General features: G+C 51.7%; 2 protein-coding genes across 2 annotated transcripts; both read left to right on the forward strand.

Annotated features, from left to right (window-relative positions):
• The first annotated feature begins 6,692 nt into the window (after positions 1-6,692).
• TEKT2 (tektin 2) lies at positions 6,693-10,395 on the forward strand. Its single transcript, XM_060003722.1, has 10 exons — positions 6,693-6,712; positions 7,489-7,697; positions 7,781-7,906; positions 8,084-8,289; positions 8,807-8,950; positions 9,026-9,140; positions 9,320-9,427; positions 9,553-9,696; positions 9,858-9,937; positions 10,105-10,395. Exons 2-10 carry the CDS (start codon positions 7,542-7,544, stop codon positions 10,316-10,318), a joined length of 1,293 nt encoding a protein of 430 aa, XP_059859705.1. The 5' UTR covers positions 6,693-6,712; positions 7,489-7,541; the 3' UTR covers positions 10,319-10,395.
• Positions 10,396-10,983: 588 nt separating this feature from the next.
• On the forward strand, positions 10,984-16,596 carry ADPRS (ADP-ribosylserine hydrolase). Its single transcript, XM_060003731.1, has 6 exons — positions 10,984-11,217; positions 13,895-13,991; positions 14,278-14,485; positions 14,586-14,770; positions 15,098-15,198; positions 15,772-16,596. Exons 1-6 carry the CDS (start codon positions 11,004-11,006, stop codon positions 16,062-16,064), a joined length of 1,098 nt encoding a protein of 365 aa, XP_059859714.1. The 5' UTR covers positions 10,984-11,003; the 3' UTR covers positions 16,065-16,596.
• The last annotated feature ends 1,545 nt before the right edge of the window (positions 16,597-18,141 follow it).

An 18,141-nucleotide genomic window follows, 5' to 3' on the forward strand; every position in this document is an offset into this window, starting at 1 on the left:
CCATGGCCGCTGAGCCTGCGCGTCCGGAGCCTGTGCTCCACAACGGGAGAGGCCACAGCAGTGGGGGGCCGGCATACCGCAAAAAGAGGCCCGCGTACTGCAAAAAAAAAAAAAAAAGTACTTGCAACTGCTAACTGTACAATATTACTCTTTATTTACTGCAACATAAACTGTCAAATGGAAATTGCATATTATGTTGCAAAAAACAAAACCAAAAACAACATAGGAATAGGATACTTTACCAAACAGGATTTCAGTCACCACCATCATTCAGATGGTTTTCACTTGTATTTTATACAAATGTAAAATTAAGGTTGCTTAACCATTTTATGAGTTTAATTTTTCTAATTTATTTTTGTACTTTTATAAAGATTTTAGATTATAAATGTTTGCCGTTTGTGGTATTTCTTTGAATAGTGTTATTTTTTTACTATATTAAAAGGTGTGTTTTAAATCTTTAATTTAAAAGTATTACTAATATCTACATTAAGACCCTTTAAGGAGCGACAGGGCGACTCTCTGGAGGCCGTGTCCTCTGTGGTGCCTGAGGAGGACAAGCTCTGTTCCTCTGAGCACCAGTGGTCAGACCATTCATGTCTCAGCATTTCTCCAGGACCAACCTACCCCAGGATGGTGTGGAATACAGGACATTCACCTGTCACCCAGCCACCATTCTGGTTCCAAGGCTGCATGTCTCCACTGGATTGGTGAGAGGGTTGTCAGTGTTTTGCTCCTGGGCCTAATTCCAGCTGCTTATTTGAATCCTTGCTCTGCAATGAACTACTCCCTGGCTGCAGCCCCTCCCTCTTCATAGTCACTGGGACATTGGACAAGTTGTGACTATATTCCAGGGATTGGCACTCTCAGCTTTCACCTTTGCTAGGCTTTGTTATTTCAACGATCATGATGAGGGCATCTGCACAGCTGTTGCTATGCTATGGAAGCTCTGACCTTTTAGACGTAATACCTTGAAAATTGATTGTACACCTCCCTTGCCTCTGCTCGGTCATGCCATTCAATTCACAATAAGGAGGAAATAACAGATAAGTCCATTGGTGAGACAAACCTCTTCTCCTAATCACCTCGTTATTTTTAGAATGTAATCTTTGAGGAAAGATTTGAGAGCAATTGTAACCAAAAAATTGTCAGACTGAGTTCTCTATGCTGGGGAGTTAATGGGGTGTCTCTCAGCTTCTCACAAGACTCACAGTATAACTAAACATTACATATGAGCTTTTGCCTTTTAATTTATCAAACTCTTAAAGGGAATTCAGCTTTATTGCTCTCAATAGCTGATCAGACTTCTATATTTGTCCTAGGATGGTAGAGAAAGGGAGAGACTGTTAATTCGAGAATAAAGACTTTCAGAAAATTAGGCAGTGTTTAGTTTTTGCAAAGTTTCCCGCTCTGTTCAGTCGATACCAGTTACTGATGGTTACATGTCCAAGGTAAACTGGCAAATTAGAAATGCTGATGTTTCACATTACTGATTTCTAAATCCTAGGAAGAAGAGCCTGGAGAGTTCCTGAATATAGAGAAGTTCCATGTAGGGAAGAGGTCCCTTTATAGATGTTTCAAATTGTTACAGATTCTAAACCTAGACTTAATCGTCAAATGTGTTTATTTTACTTGTCCTAAAATAATCTGTCCACAGATATAAAATTATAAGTAATAAGTTGTTGTTTTCCCATTGTGGGAATCTCTAATGTGAAGATGTATTCTATGAAGATAAAGTCTTTTTTAAAATAAGATGCTGTGTAATAAAAATTTATTCTACTCCAAAAAAAGACCCTTTAGATACCCATTTTTTTTAATTAATTTATTTATTTATTTATTTTGGCTGCGTTGGGTCTTCATCTCTGTGCGAGGGCTTTCTCCAGTTGCGGAGAGCAGGCTCCAGATGTGCAGGCTCAGCAGCCGTGGCTCACGGGCCCAGCCGCTCCGCGGCATGTGGGATCCTCCCAGACCAGGGCTCGAACCCGCGTCCCCTGCATTGGCAGGCAGACTTAACCACTGTGCCACCAGGGAAGCCCTAGATACTCATTTTTAAATCTGCACAAAAGTATAACACTTTACTTTGAATGCAGCAAAGCTACTTTCCATTCATTTAAACTGATAGACTTTTCTTTCTTATACAAGAAAGTGGAAGGGCAAATAGAGTCGAGGAGGGGGGTTGTGGGTTGTTTCAACCTCCAGATTAAATCATCTGCAGCTGTGTAGTTGAAACAGCGGTTCATTCTCTCTGACTATTGTATACAAAACTACTTAGTCTCACTTAAGTCTCAACCTTGAGGATGTCAACGTGAATTTATTTGGCCTGAGACAGGTGTGAGAGCAACAGAAAAGTGAGCTGGAAAAAAGGCCAGAGTAAAGCAGTTTCCTTTGGAGTAGTGTACAAACAAACAAAAATGCCTAAGTTAGAGAGAGAAACTATTTGCACTCTCTCTGTGTTTTTAAAAAAGTGCAATTTACTAGAGCAACTATACCCAAATCCCTTGGCAAACAACTCATACAAAAACATCAAGATCGGCCTTTCTCACCGTCTGAGATGCCCCACACTCTGTGGAGTGTTTCTAAATAAATCCACTTCTTACCTATCACTTTGTCTCTCACTGAATTCTTTCTGCGATGAGACATCAAGAACCTGAGCTTCGGGGCTTCCCTGGTTGCACAGTGGTTAGGAATCTGCCTGCCAGTGCAGGGGACACGGGTTCGAGCCCTGGTCCGGGAAGATCCCACATGCCGTGAGCAACTAAGCCCGTGCACCACAGCTACTGAGCCTGCACTCTAGAGCCCGCGAGCCACAACTACTGAGCCCGTGAGCCACAGCTACTGAAGCCCGCGCGCCTAGAGCCCATGCTCCACAACAAGAGAAGCCACTGCAGTGAGAAGCCCGCGCACCACAACGAAGAGTAGCCCCCTCTCGCTGCAACTGGAGAAAGCCCATGGGCAGCAATGAAGACCCAATGCAGCCAAAAATAATAAACAAATTAAATAAATAAATAAAATAAAAATAAAAAAACATCAAGATCTTCCACTGTACCTCGAAGGTGGGTCACTTGGTTGTAAGTAGCCAAAGCCAGTCCCAATTTAAAGCAGAAATCTTCTGATGTGACACTAAATTGCTGTTGCTTGAAAAACATTTTCACAATCACAGTTCTCACTTTTCTAAAATTGCAATTTCCAGAGGGAAGACCAGAGTTCAATTTAATAGTAGAATACAACTTTGCTGTCATTTGCCAAGCACATTAATAAGCCATTTGGAACTTAACTTTGGTTATCTACATACGACAGAATGAAGGTAAGGGGGCGGGGGGAGGGTGGAATCTCCAAATTTGTACTTTGTTTCTCCACTTAAGAAGGTAGAAAGGCCAAAATAGAACAGCTTTTAAGACATTCAGTTTTACATTTCTGCATATTGGAAATAACCTGACATTTTAGCATGCTTCTAAACAGAAAACAGTGAATAAAATCATCATTCATGCTCTGAATTGTCTTTATATTTTTCCCTTAGATTTAAATTTAATTGAAAACAACCTCACATCAACACCAAAATAGGAACTACTATTTTGTTAGAAATTGCCCTCTTGGAAGAGAAATAAAGGAAGATAATTTACCTGAAATCTTTCCAGATAAAAAGTCGTTAACGATCGTGGAGAAACAATCCAGTATTTAATTAGTCTGTAATATCTACAACCATCAGTAAGCACAATAGCGTATTTCAGTAGAAAAGACTTGGGAGATGGAGCACCACGTAGTACTGTATCTGCCTCTAGACATTGGAAGTGCACGCTAAAGAAAGATAAGTCTTCAGGGAACAACACACGAAGTAAGCTGTGCAAATATACACCTCCAAAAAAGGCAATACAGTTTTAACTTCAGTAGCTAGATGTGGGGATGGATACCTTATCGAGATATTTTTCATATTAGAATAAGACCAGCTGACCAAATATTAACTAAAGTACTTTTAAACACTGTCCTAATTCAGTAAAAGGTGTATACTCTGAGGATTTTAATTATTGGAATTCACTAAGTAAGGTAATCTATGACATTTACTGGGAGGAGAAAATTGAGAAGAACAGAGAAGATACATAACATAACACTTCACAGATTTTGAGAGAAAATAGCTTGTTATTGTCAGGGCACCTCATGTCTCCTTTGGCTAAGTCTTAATCAATTAAAAAAGTTACGAGTTCATATTCTGCTGTTTTCATGTTTTTATTTTCACATTTTAAAAAAATTTCTTGCTTCCTTGTCTACATCTCTAGGATCCTTTTTAATCCACGAGAATGTGGAATGGATAGTTATGTTCTTTAAATCTGAAGAGAGAAAGCAGCCAACTGAAGAATATTACAACTAGACACAAACAAGTCATGGACATTATCTTCCTATTTATAATGATCATAGGAGAGGTGGCAGCTGTATCGAAGAGCAACATTCCCAGGGTAATGCACACATGAAACAGAGAAATGATATACATTTCTGCTACAAACTGAAAGTAATGCACTTCATGAATATAATGTGTCTGTCCTGTGTATTGCTTTGAGCAAATGGGGCTCCTCGTATATGAGTCCACATTGGACCAGATGACATCAAAACACAGCTAAAACTGCCCATAAATTTTTGTTAAAACTAAATTTCCTATTCCATTTCAATACATACACAAGTCCACCGATGAGAGCCAAAGATATCCCTAACTTGAAGGAATAGTAATAATTTATAGGCTTCCTGGTTCTGACATTGACCATCCGTCTCTCATTTCTCTCGGCTACCCATGTGAACATTTGCTGCGCTATGATACCCCTCTCTTTGAAATTTTAAATGTCATCTGCTGTAAATTTACTTTTAGCAGAAAAGTGGAGGACATTCGGAACAGACATCACCTGGAGCATTTCAGAGGCCTCGGGGCTTTCATCAAAATCCACCATAGCAAAAAATACCTTGTTGCTGAATGCACTGGAGAATTGCCAGGAATCTGCCAAGATCTGAAATTCTTGAAGAGCAAGTTTGCATGTTACACATAATCTAAACTTCTGGAGAGTAGTAAACGTCACAATAACAGAATAGTTTCTTGGTTTTTCTAATACAAAACGATTGAACATGGCATCATTCATTCTTATCACTCTGTTTTTCTGAGTCCAGTCCATCAGCTGTCCGACCTTTTCTGCTAATATCTTCTTCCTTTGTCCAGGATGTGCAGGAGCCTCGGGAGTCATGAACACCAAAACCACCACCATGGTCAGAGATACACGCCAAAGCCACCACCATTCTTCCATATTTGTTTACTTCTTTTTGTTAAGTTTCCAAATATCTATGCCAAAATCTTATCATTTCTCCCAGCAATTAATTTGTCCAGGACCTTTTATTTGTCTTCTTTAATCCTAGTAAAAGAGCTATATCACAAATTCCCATGCATGTCTGGTTTATGAGCCATGTATTAGAGTTTAGAAAATATTCTGTGAAAAAACAAAATTCTGTGATCAAGGAAGTCTTGGAAATGTTCCAGTCTGTCTTTCTGCAGAGTTCCAGACTCACATTTCTAACTGCCTCCTGGACAGCAATACCTAGATCCACCACAATCACCTCAAACTACTCAAAAGCCAACCTCATCATCCCCTTGCCTGCCAAGCCCTGGGTTCTCTGCCTCTCTTCCCACTGTGACCCCATCCCACCAATCACTGAGGTTTTAAAACTGAGGACTCTTCTTGGACTCCTCTCTTACCCTCCATCCATCAAACCAGAACTTAGCCTCTGGAGCAGACTGCCTGAGTTTGGATCCAAGCTCTACCACTTAGTTTTGTGACCCTGGGTACGTTCCTCACTTCTCTGTGCCTCAGTTTCCTCGCCTGTAAGACGATGGTGGTCATAGCATCCATCTCCTAGGATTTTTCTGCACAGCCCTCAGAGAGGAGCAGGCGGGCAAGCTGGGGATAGCATCCCTGCCTTCCTCTTGCTGTCCAGCGCCACCACTAGAGGCAGTGCGGAGTCGTAACTGAGAGAAGGTAGACCTGGGGACCAGATGCATCTAGGTTTCCATCCTTACCAGTCTCTTCAGTTACTAGCAAAAATGGGGGTAATGCCTACCTCACCTATTAGTTATGTACATTACCTGTCAACATCTTCCAATGTCTAGAACGGTACTAGCACGATTGGATTTTTTTTTCCTTCTCCTTTTTAGAGAAATGGTTGGATACTGAGCATTACTTCTAATACCTGTTACCTCTCCCAGGGACGTGCCCTCTCCAATTACGATGATCATTCCTTCTATGCCGTCAAGCAGATGATGAAATTATTGGGAAAGACAGAATCAGTAGAATGTGTGTAAATAATGTTAAGTTCTGGGAAGGATACCTGCTGGAGAGTGAGCCTGACTGGGAGATTACTCTGGCTATGCACGGCACCTTTTTTTTTCTTTTTGCCATGTCGATGCGTAACCTTTATCAAAGTAAAGATTTTTAACTTGTGAATGAAGTGAACGCGATATCCTGATGCCCTCCTCCTCCGCATCCTCTTGCTGCACCAGCCCCGCCGCCGGCCCTTTCCTACCCGGAAGGCCTCTGGGCCCCAACGGCCGCCGCCACCGTCGCGCCGCCCGGCGGTGACCAAGCTGAACGCGGGCTGTGATGACCCGCGCGCGGAAGAGGGGTGCCTAGCAACCGGGGGCGCTTAACAGAGGAGCCGGCGAAGGGAGGCGGAAGTGCGCGCTGGGAAGGTGAGAGGAGGAGGGGACAGGGGTCGGGAGGTGCTCACCCGCTCCCGCTCCTTTCTCTGCGCCGGGGTATTAATTTAAACTGAAGATGATTATCCTAGGAGGGGAAGGGAGGGATTGGGCTGGAACTAGACAAACCGCAGCTCCTCCCGCTGGGGCCCCTCACACACCCGCTCCTCCTCCTCCAGCAGAGGGCAGAGGGAGGGAATATGACCCAGGTGGGGAGGGGACCAGCCCCCCACCACCAATTCCCTAGGGCCAATTCGAAGCCCCTTCGAAACAAGCCGGTCCTCTCTGGATGGGGATAGGGCTCCTTCTCTTAGATCCCGCAGGGCCCTAGCCCAAAGCTGGGGCAGGGAAAGCAAAGAAAGTTGCACAGGACTTGGTTACTGGAAGTAGTGGTGGAAACTGGATTAAGGACTACTTTTCCTGCTACCTGCCCCCCCCCTTCCGCCAGCCCCGCCGAGCACTTGGCACTACACACACACACACGCACACGCACATGCACACACACACACGCGGACACACACACACTGAGGAGCCCCATTATCCCCTTTCACCTGCTCCAGGACCTGTAGGATCCAGCAGTTTGTGTCTGTGGATGCATGGGTGGGAGGAAACTTCGTGTGAGTTAATGCCTCACACGAAGTTGAGTGTAGGGAGTGCTGTTTCCAAGCAGGCTTCCAGCAGGAAGGGGCTTGGAGCGAAACGGACAGGAGCACATCCTTTGGAGGCTTTCCTCAGTGGTCTCCTGCAGCCTTGTTTGCTCCCTCCAGCAGAGGTGGGTGTCTTGGAACAGGCCTGGGGTCCCTGAGCCTTCGGCTCCTGCACCATGGCCACCCTGAGTGTCAAGCCCAGTCCACGTTTCCAGTTGCCGGACTGGCACACCAACAGCTGCCTGTTGTCCACTAACGCTGAGCGGCAGCGAGATGCCTCACACCAGATCCGCCAGGAGGCCCGGGTCCTCTGCAATGAAACCAACAACCAGGTTGGGGGCCGGAGCCCAGTTGGGTGGGAAAGGGATAGCCCCCAACTCCCGATAACCTCTTTATCTGGCTCTGTCTCTTCCAGACCATTTGGGACGAACATGACAATAGGACTCGACTGGCAGAGAGGATTGATTCTGTCAACCGGTGGAAGGAGACGCTGGACAAGTGTCTGACGGATTTAGATGCCGAGATCGACGCCCTGACACAGGCAGGGAGCCAGGGCAGGGTGCCAGGAGACCCTGCCTGCAAGGACCTCCCTCTCCCTCCCCTCTTCCGGGTCAGGGTATTTGGTGGCATGTCCATCTGAGTCACTTGGCCTAAGTGGGGATGAGAGCTGCTTCCCAGCGGATGGCCCCACCAGCCTCCTGTGCCCTCTCTTTTCTAGATGAAAGAGTCAGCAGAACAAAACCTGCAGGCCAAGAATCTGCCTCTGGATGTGGCCATTGAGTGCCTGACCCTGCGGGAGAGTCGGCGTGACATTGATGTGGTGAAGGACCCCGTGGAGGAAGAGCTGCACAAAGAGGTAGAGGTCATTGAAGCCACCAAGGAGGCCTTGCAACAGAAGATCAGCCAGGCCTTTGAGAAGCTCTGGTAAGAGAGAGATGTGTCATTTGCACGTTCACCCGCCTTTGAAGGCTGTGTTTTAAATGTAGGACATGTGTATCGTGGGTTACAAGTCACTGGCTCTCAGGCCGCCTTCTGCCCCCGCCGTGCCCATGGCAGAAACCACTCACCCACTGATCGTAGTACTTTTTGCACCACCTGGACGTGGTCTCAGAATACTTCTCATGAACCTGCTCTAGGCAGCCATTATCAATTTATTGGAAGCATGAGAGATGAAGCCCATGTGCCACCACGCCGACTTTCTGGGAGTGTGAGCCTTGTGAGTGTGGCTACTGGAGTGTGCCCTGTGGGTGTGTGCAAGCACTTGGTGCCATAGTTTTGTCTGTGGGGAGCTCATCCAGCTGTGCCTATATTTGTCTGAGCTGCAGCGGCAGCTCCACTGTCACCTCAGCTTTCCCATCCCTCCTTGTCCCTTCAGTACCATGGGCGCTGCGTTCCAGGGCCTTGGAGGTATGGCTCCTGATCCAGTCTGTTCTGTCCCCAGCCTCCTGCAGGAAGTCCGACAGCAGCTCAACTCTGACCATCGGGGCAAAATGGAGGCAGTGGACATTGACAGAGGCTGCTTCTCTCTCAACCTCAAGTCCCCGAACATCTCTCTGAAGATTAATCCCACACGTGTCCCCAACGGGTAAGAAGGGCGTTTCATTCAGTCTCTCTTCCTCCCCGCAGAGGCCATATTCTGATTATTTCCTGCCACCTGCAGCTCCACCACACTCCAGCAGTGGGATGACTACAGTCAGTTCAACAAGAACCGAGCAGAGGCTGAGATGAAAGAGTCCATAGAGTTGAGGGAGGCCATCGCCCTAACTATTGCCAAGGTGACTGACCACTCCCCCTACCCCGATCCTCCATGACTAAGAGATGGCCCCAGCATGCACTCAAGCGCTTGTCTTCTGTTCCCTGTCAGCCATGTGGCATCCCACCCCTCACCTGAGCGACATCCTCAGCTGGCCAGAGCTCATACCCTCCCCTTGCCCTGCCTACTTTCTGTCCTCAGACCAACAACGAACTGGAAGCCCAGAGGGTTGCAACGGAATTTGCCTTCAGGAAGCGGCTGTGGGAGATGGAGAAAGTGTACAGTGAGCTCAAGTGGCAAGAGAAGAATGTGAGCCTTCTCCGTTTGGTCTCCTGGGGCCTGGACTTCCTGCTGTGGGATGAGGAGCCTGAGGCCCTGCCAGGAAGCCCCGGACTGGGTGCACCAGGTGGAGACCAGTCACTCTGTCCCTGCAGACCTTGGAGGAGATTGCCGAGCTGCAGGAGGACATCCGGCACCTGGAGGAGGATCTGCGCAGAAAGTTACAGAACCTGAAGCTATGCCACACCCGGCTAGAGACCAGGACCTACCGGCCCAACGTGGAACTCTGCAGGGACCAGGTACGAGGGCACCCCAGTGGGGCATGGGCCCCTGGCTAAGGTTCCTCAGGATGACTCACTCCCTGGTGAAGCAGGGGTGCTGGCGCAGGGCAGCCCCCAGACCCGTGGGCAGAAGGACAGTGTGGCTGACCTGGACTCCCAACCTGCCCCTCTGCCTCCAGGCACAGTACGGCCTCACTGAGGAGGTTTACCAGTTAGAGGCAACCACTGCTGCCCTGAAGCAGAAGCTGGCGCAGGCACAGTAGGTTTGGGGAGTGGGCAGGACGGGCGGGGAGACACCTCCCACCATTGGGGTCCCTTGCTGCCTGCCAGCTTCCCTGCTGTCTTCCTGATTCAAGGCTGGTGAGCTCAGCCCTGACCTCCCAGCCTCACACCGGCGGTGGTGGGCTGTTAATCCCTCCTCCCCAGGGATGCTCTGGACGCCCTGTACCAGCATCTGGCCCGGCTGCAGGCTGACATCGCCTGCAAGGCCAACTCCATGCTCTTGGACACCAAGTGCATGGACACCCGGCGGAAGCTGACCATGCCGGCTGAGAAGTTTGTGCCGGAGGTGGACACCTTCACCCGCACCACAAACCGCACCCTGAGTCCACTCCAAACCTGCCCGCTGGAGCTAACCTAGCGAGGGGGCTGAGGGAGGAGGGGAAGGCTGGTGGAAAATGAAAGAGGGAGGGCAGTGGAGAGAACGAATCTAATAAAGGTCGGGGGTTCTCAGTCCAGACGGTTCTTTGCTACCCCTGCATGTAGCCAGTGGGGAGAGGGCTCTTGGCTGTCCTGTGCACGGAGGAGCAAAGATGGTAACAACATCCCTCAAGCTCCATGTTCCCAATCCCATGCCCTTCTCTGGGCTAGGCCAGCACCCTGGGCTCCAGCGCCGTGATCTCTAACCAGCTCTGTCCCAGCTGGACCCTTGCGTGCCCTCTTGACGCCTAGGGGAGGCCCAGAGGGGGCTAGGGTGACAGAGGGAGGGCTTGGGGGTGGCCGTCCAGGACTGAATGACCCGAGCTGGGGCTGCTGTGGCACGGCTGGCCGACCGTGGGGGCAGTGGCCCGAAGGTCTGGCTCAGTGCGCAGCCCTCGGGGACCCTTTAGTGGCCGTCCCGCTCGGCTGTGACGCCGTTTACAGGTCGGGGAAACGCGGGCTAAATACAGAGGCCGGGCCCAATCGAAACGAGGTCTGCGGGACCGCCCCTTGTCACCCGCGGGGCAGCTGCGACTCCGGGCCGCCGGGTGGCGCTGTGGGGCCGGGGAAAGCCGCGCGGTGGGGCGCGCGCGGGCCGCACCGGAAGTGGCGGCTGGTACGCGCGGATGGCGGCGGCTGCGGTGATGACGGCGGCGGGCTGCGGAGGGGCTGGGGCGGCTCGCTCCCTCTCCCGCTTCCGCGGCTGCCTGGCGGGCGCGCTGCTCGGGGACTGCGTGGGCGCCGTGTACGAGGCGCGCGACACCGTCGACCTGACGTCAGTCCTGCGTCGGGTCCAGGACCTGGAGCCGGACCCCGGCTCGCCGGGGAGCGCGCGGACAGGTGGGCGGGGCCGGGCGCACTGGGCACCGGGGAGCTGCGAGGGACTCAGGCGGGGAGGGGACAGCGGCCGGAGGGGCCCGCTCTGCACGACCCGCGGGCACCTTGGATTCAGCGTGTCCAAATCCGAGCCCCGGTCTTCGCACGTCTCGCCCCGAACGTGCACCAGCCCGGGGCTTGGCTACACAGACCTCCCAGCCGTGCAAGCCACGCCTAGATTGCGCCTAGTCCAATACTTAAGTCCCTGCCGATTTTACCCATTTTACGCGTTTTACCCGGGTCTCCCGAGTCAGTTGGCCACCAGTCCATCTCCACGCAGCTGGAGGGCACTTCTGAAAGCAGATCTTATCGCGGCCTCCCCTCATGAATCTCTGCAGTAATTTTCCATTACCCTTAGGACATAGCCAAACTCCTTAATGTTCCCTACGTGGCCGGCCCTCGCCTGCGTCTCCAGTTTCACCTTATACCACCCTTGGCCTTGCTGTCTGCGCTGCACTTCCTCTCACTTCGTGCCTCCTCTAGCTCAGGCCTTTGCATGTACTGCTATCCCTTTGCCTGTAAAGCTCTCTCCCCTCTGCCTCTCCCTCCCTGTGCAGTCAACTCATCACCCAGATCTCAGCGCAGTATCACGGCTGAGGATGATTCTTCTTGGAGAGCATGTAGGATAGTAAGAAAAAGGGGCCACACCCGGAACCCTGGAGGAGGAAAAGGAGCTAGAGAAGGAAACAGTTTATAGGAGGAGAAGCAGAGGGGAGATGGGTAACAACAAAACTCAAGAAAAGAATTTCAGGGCTTCCCTGGTGGCGCAGTGGTTGAGAGTCCGCCTGCCGATGCAGGGTACACGGGTTCGTGCCCCGGTCCGGGAAGATCCCACATGCCGCGGAGCGGCTGGGCCCGTGAGCCATGGCCGATGAGCCTGCGCGTGTGCTCCGCGGCGGGAGAGGCCACAACAGTGAGAGGCCCGCGTACCGCAAAAAAAAAAAAAAATTTCAAGATGAAGACACTGGTTACTGGTGTGAGGCTACAGAGAGGTTAAGTGGGGGGAAGTCTAGACTTAGAAAAGCATCTTCAGTAGAAGGTTGAACCTTGGAAGTTAGATTTCAGTGGGTTTAGGAGGAAATGGAAAAGGAGAAAATAGAGTATGTTTGGTATGAAGGGAAGGAGAGAGATGAGCTGTGGCTGAGGTGAAGACAGGATGGGGGGGACAGTTCATAATTTCATTTTTGGTTTGATGTTAAGATGAGGGGAAGACATTTTAGTTTGAGATTTTAGGACCCTTTGGGTGCAAGTGGCAGAAAACCCAACTCAAAATGGCCTGAGCAAAAAGAATGCATTGGCTGGCATCACTGAGAAGTCCAGGGCAGGTCTGGCTTTAAGCAGAGCTAAATCAAGCCATCTCCTCAAGACTCAGTTCCTCTCCTTATTCAGATCTGCGTTCTTCTGGGTGGGCTTCACTGTAACAGACCCTTCCCACGGGGTGGCCCTCAGCAGTTCCCAGCTCAGCGTCTCCAGCAGAGGAAGTTTCTCTTCGCAGTGGCACCAGCAGAGGTCTCTGATGGAGTCTCAGTGGTCTGGCTTATGTCACCCGTCCATCACTGAAACAGGGAATGGGGTGCTGTTTGGCTGGGCTGGAGGTGGCATTGGCTCCCTCCCCTATCATCTGGACTGGGAGTGGGAGAGAAGTGATTCCCTGGGGGAAAGCAGGGTGCAGGGACCGATCAGAGGGAGACCAGGTGCTGCTGCATTACAGAGGGAGGAGTTGAGACAAAGGAAGGGCAAGGTCCCTGGGGAACTGGGCTTGGGGGGCACTTCAAGAGGGACCAGTCCCTCTGAGGACAGACTGGAGAGTGTGGCTGTGAGTAGGTGCCTGTGAGCCTCTCTTCCTGGTGAAGTAGGGTGTGGGGGCTCCTGAGAGTGAAAAGGGAGGAGAAGGCAGGGTTGGGACTTGGGATACACAGAGCAGGGCAGGGATGGGGGGCAAGGGCAGAAGGCAGATGTGAGGAATAAGAAGGGGCTCACTAGGGAGTATGCTTAGTTCTCTGTAACTGTCTCTTCTTCAGATAAAACCAAGTCCTTGGCCCTAGCTGGCTTATAGCCTATTTGAGAAGCTACCACGTAACCAATGGTGTGTGTTACAAGTGCAGAGCAGTAGACTCGGGCACCCAGAGGAAGGAGCCAGGGCCAGAGGAGGGCGGGGGAGCAGCCCCAGGTGGGAGGGACTTGACCCAGGCTCCAGGATTGGTTCTGAGGATGTGGATTGAAGCAGTGGGATATAAGATGGGTGAGGAAGGGCGGGCTTCAGATGGCCAAGGCAGTGAGTTTGGACCTCATCCTGAAGGCAGCAGACAGCCATTCGAGCAGGAGAGTGAGATGAGGAAAGTGATATTCTACTCTTTCTGGCTGCACATATAGGTTGGGCTGGAGGGTGGGGAATATGCAGGAGATTTGAGAGGCCCAAAGCAGGTCCATTAAGACTGGAGATGCAGCCAGAAGGGGTGGAAGGTTTTCCTCCAGAAATCAGCAGGGCATGTGACTGACTCAGAGCCCTGGAAACTGGATGGGAGTGAGAGGCTGACTTGAGGCCTTCTGGAAGTAGTAGATAAAAGGAGTGAGCGGGAGGCCAAAGCCGCCACCCTCGAGCCCTGCAGCTCGATCTCCGCCCCCCGCCCTGTCCCTGCAGAAGCACTGTGCTACACAGACGACACAGCCATGGCCAGGGCGCTGGTGCAGTCCCTGCTGGCCAAGGAGGCCTTCGACGAGATGGACATGGCGCACAGGTGAGGGCAGTGGTCCTGGGGTGAAGCAAACCAGGTGGGCAGAGTTATTGCACCCCTTGACCAGAGCAGTGACATCTGTGCATGCCGGGACACCCTCCCCGCACACCCCGCTGAAGGACACTCTCCCTAGGGCAGCTGCAGCTTCCCAAGCTAGAAGTGACAGCACCGCTGGCACAGGCTCCTGAGGGCCCAAGGATTCCTCTTTTCCCAAACCAGCCAGGTTTCTTCTCTCCCAGCCCTGGCAGGCATCTCTTAGATCACTACGCTGTCCCATTCTCTCCCCTAGGTTTGCTCAGGAGTACAAGAAGGACCCTGACCGGGGTTATGGTGCTGGAGTGATCACCGTCTTCAGGAAGCTCCTGAGCCCCAAGTGCCGTGATGTCTTCGAGCCTGCCCGGGCCCAGTTTAATGGCAAAGGCTCCTACGGCAACGGGGGCGCCATGCGGGTGGCCGGCATCTCCCTGGCCTATAGCAGTGTCCAGGATGTGCAGAAGGTAGTTAGGGCTGGCTGGCTTCTGGACACTCTCGTCCCTCCCTCCTCTGCAGCTTGGGTGCTGTGACAGCAGGTCTTTGCCTCCCTCATCTTTGCCCTAGTTTGCCCGGCTCTCGGCCCAGCTGACACACGCCTCCTCCCTGGGTTACAACGGTGCCATCCTGCAGGCCCTGGCTGTGCACCTGGCTTTGCAGGGTGAGTCGTCCAGTGAGCACTTCCTTGAACAACTCCTGGGCCACATGGAGGAGCTGGAGAGTGATGCCCAGTCTGTGTCAGATGCCCGGGAGTGAGTATGCGGGCTGGAGGCGGGCTGGAGGCGCGTCTGTGCATGTGCATGCTGGTGGGGTGGCCCTGCCTCAAGCTGAGACCTTCCTTTAATTGCAGGCCCTAAGGAGGGGTGGGAAGAAGCCCTTTGCCTTGGCTGTGCCTCAGGGCTCTCCGGGTCCCAGAGAACAAACCGGGTGGCTCGCCCTTCCCACTTCTTGCCCTGACACCCGTGCTTAAGTGTCAGATGCCCACGTCCCTGCCTCGCCCTCCCATGCAGCCCTTCCCCCTCCCGCCTTCTCCACCCTGCTGGCTCCGACCTCCCTGAAATCTCGCCCCCAACCCACAGGTTGGGCATGGAGGAGCGTCCGTACTCCAGCCGACTGAAGAAGATTGGGGAGCTTCTAGAGCAGGACTCAGTGACCAGAGAGGAGGTGGTGTCCGAGCTAGGTGGGTAGTCTCCCACCCGTCATCCTTCAGGGTCAGTCTTGGGCTCAGGAGTGGGAGGGGTGCCTGGAGTCACGCCTCCTGCCGTCACACCTTTGCCAGGGTTGCTGAGACAGCAGAGCCACGTTCCGTAGGGTCTTTGGCAGGCTGCGAGCACAGCTCCTTCTTGTTCTAGGGCAACAGTACCCTCAGCCTTAAAGATAAACATCCCAGAGATGGCAGCCAGCCGCTGGTTTTTTACAGCTGATGGTGATAGTACTTTACTGTGTTCTGGGCACTATGCAGAATGCTTCACCTCTAGGATGTCATTTCACCCTTGCACCAGCCCTGCGAGAATTCCTAACTTTATTCACTCTCTACACGAGGAGCTGAACCCAGGATACAGGAATCACACAGCCAGTAGGTCGGCGAGCCGGGATTTGAACCCAGGTAGCCTAACTCCAGAGCCTGTGCTCTTAATCGCAGCCCAGCTTGAAGCTGAGAGTGTTGACTTGTGGCAGGTGGCAGGAAGCCTGGGGACATGTGGGGCTCGGGAAGGGGGGTGGCTCAAGTTCCCATAATCTGGCTTCCCCACAGGGAATGGCATTGCTGCCTTTGAATCTGTGCCCACCGCCATCTACTGCTTCCTGCGCTGCATGGAGCCCGACCCCGAGATCCCCTCTGCCTTCAACAGCCTCCAGAGGACTCTCATCTATTCCATCTCACTTGGTGGGGACACAGACACCATTGCCACCATGGCCGGGGCCATTGCTGGCGCCTACTATGGCATGGAACAGGTGCCAGAGAGCTGGCAGCAAAGCTGTGAGGGCTATGAGGAGACTGACGTCCTGGCCCAGAGCCTGCACCGGGTCTTCCAGAAGAATCTGTGAGGGCCACAGCTCCGCCATACCCAGCAGGACCAACTACAGCTCGGACTGGAAACCCTGGGCTCCCTTAGGCTTGGCTCCCTGCCTCGGCCTTCCTGTGGTGTGGCTGGAGTGCACCCTTGGGGCTGAGGACTCCTCTGGGGAGGTCACTGAACAGTGAGGGAGGGACAGGTGCCTTCTGGTGCTGGGTTCCTGGCTTCTGCAGAGCCTCGGTGCTCCTGGCTCCTCAGTCAGACATAAGGGACCGGGGCAGGTTTTATTTTGGAGCAGTACTTGTGGTGTTTTCCTTTATTATCTAGGACATGGGATTTGGGGAGGTGGAAATGATCTGCGGCATCGTTTCTCCTTGTTGGGATTTAACCAGTTTGCCAGGATGCCTGCCTTTGACTGCACAGGGCCCCAAGCGCCAAGTTTATATGGATCAGGAGGTGGACACGTGAATCTAGCTGATCTAGATGCATACCTGGCCCTTGGCTGTCATGGGTCTTGTTAACAGCTTCCCGACGAAGTTACAGAGCAATAAACAGTTCTTTAAATCCCACCACTGTTTCCTGTGTTTCTCCTCTGCCCTGAGCGGATTCTTCCCCCCTCGCCCTTCTGTGCCTGTGCCTCTCTGTCTGGGCCTCACTCTCCGAGGAGCCAGGGACCCAAGCTGCTGGCCTGTGGAGGCATATTCCTCCAGCTGTTCAGCCACGAAAAGCAGAGCAGGCATGGTTTGGTGCTTTGTCCTGGTGGAGATCCCTCACAGCGGCCCAGGCAGCGGGCAGGAACAAGCCAGATTTTCCTGCTCTCAGAGCCTGGCTTCATAGGTTGCTCCCCAGATAGAACCCAGGCCCAGCCAGGAACCAGAACGCTGTAGGACGATGCCGAGGGGACCGTGTTATCACGGGACCGCTGCCCTTTGTGTGAGGGGGGCACATCGCCTCAGGTGAAGGCTGGGCCTCGTTCTGCATCTTGGGCCTCAGTCAAAGGCCTTGGCCTGCTGGGAAGTTCTGCACACCATCCATTCTGAAGAAAGGAAAATCGAAATGGAGGAGACACCGCCCCTCAAACTTGAGGGATATTCCAGCCTCGGTGGAGAGAGACGCATGCCCAGCTCTGCAGCTAGCCTGAGGTTTCAGGACTGTCGGACAGGCCTGCTTTCAGCCAAGATGGGGTTCTTCCAGGCTGGGGAAAACCACAGGATTTTTCAGGGCACAGGTTGGTCTCGGGTCTGCTGTCCAGATTCCCAGAGTACGGCAAGTTATGGGGCAGTGCTTTCTCCCAGGACAGCTCCCCTGGCCCTGCCTTCAGCGTTGGGCCTTGCACTAGCCCCGCCCACAGGAGCAAAGATTCCTGATTTCATTCATAATTTGTATCAGATGTTGAAACTTGACCCTTGGGATCCTGAGCCAGCTGTCATGCTCCACTACCCTTGAGAGCTTGCAGGAATGTTCCAGGGAAGCTTGATCCGTCTCCCCTAGCTCCAGCCACTGCCTCACTTTGCTTTCTTAAAATGCCTCTTGGCATTTACTTGGTGCAGAGCCTCGGCAGCTTCAGAGAATCAAGCATTTCTGATGCGGTGGTGACAGAACCCCTGGCTGGGAGGAATGCACACTCCTCGAGAGGGTGCAGAGCAAGAGCCCCAGAGAGCTCCCTGGGTGCTTCATGAAATCCAGAGGCTCGAGACACCTCTGAATCAACGCCAGTTTCAGCACAGGGCTGTTTACTCAACAGGCTTTATTGAGATTGTGTCAATACAGTCAATACCGTTGTTTTTCTTTTCAAAAAGAAGTCCCATTTTCTTTGATTCCCCAGTGCATTTTTCCCCGAATCTTCTGTGACACAGGGTACATAATAGGTATGTAGAGAACTAAGCTCCTACACCAGGTTAGAAATGAAATTACTAACGGAAAACATTTAAACCTTAATCTTAAAAAAAAATGAGGAATCAATATAAAAATGCACAAGGTAATGTAGTTTTCATTGTTAAAACCTGACATAGTTTATCAAAGCTAGTCAGTTAAGTGGACACCTGGAAATCCCATAAATATTTCGGAAGCACCACCCACCTCTCCCCAAAGGCTTCAGGAATGACATT

This window comes from Delphinus delphis, chromosome 1, assembly GCF_949987515.2.
Source record: "Delphinus delphis chromosome 1, mDelDel1.2, whole genome shotgun sequence".
Taxonomy (NCBI): domain Eukaryota; kingdom Metazoa; phylum Chordata; class Mammalia; order Artiodactyla; family Delphinidae; genus Delphinus; species Delphinus delphis.

Coding starts and splice junctions, on each gene's coding strand:
- TEKT2 (XM_060003722.1), top strand. CDS start 7,542: ATGGCCACCCTGAGTGTCAAGCCCAGTCCACGTTTCCAGTTGCCGGAC. Junction 9,141..9,319: donor TCGCCCTAACTATTGCCAAG/GTGACTGACCAC, acceptor TTCTGTCCTCAG/ACCAACAACGAACTGGAAGC. Junction 9,428..9,552: donor TCAAGTGGCAAGAGAAGAAT/GTGAGCCTTCTC, acceptor CTGTCCCTGCAG/ACCTTGGAGGAGATTGCCGA.
- ADPRS (XM_060003731.1), top strand. CDS start 11,004: ATGGCGGCGGCTGCGGTGATGACGGCGGCGGGCTGCGGAGGGGCTGGG. Junction 14,486..14,585: donor GTGTCCAGGATGTGCAGAAG/GTAGTTAGGGCT, acceptor TCTTTGCCCTAG/TTTGCCCGGCTCTCGGCCCA. Junction 15,199..15,771: donor GGAGGTGGTGTCCGAGCTAG/GTGGGTAGTCTC, acceptor GCTTCCCCACAG/GGAATGGCATTGCTGCCTTT.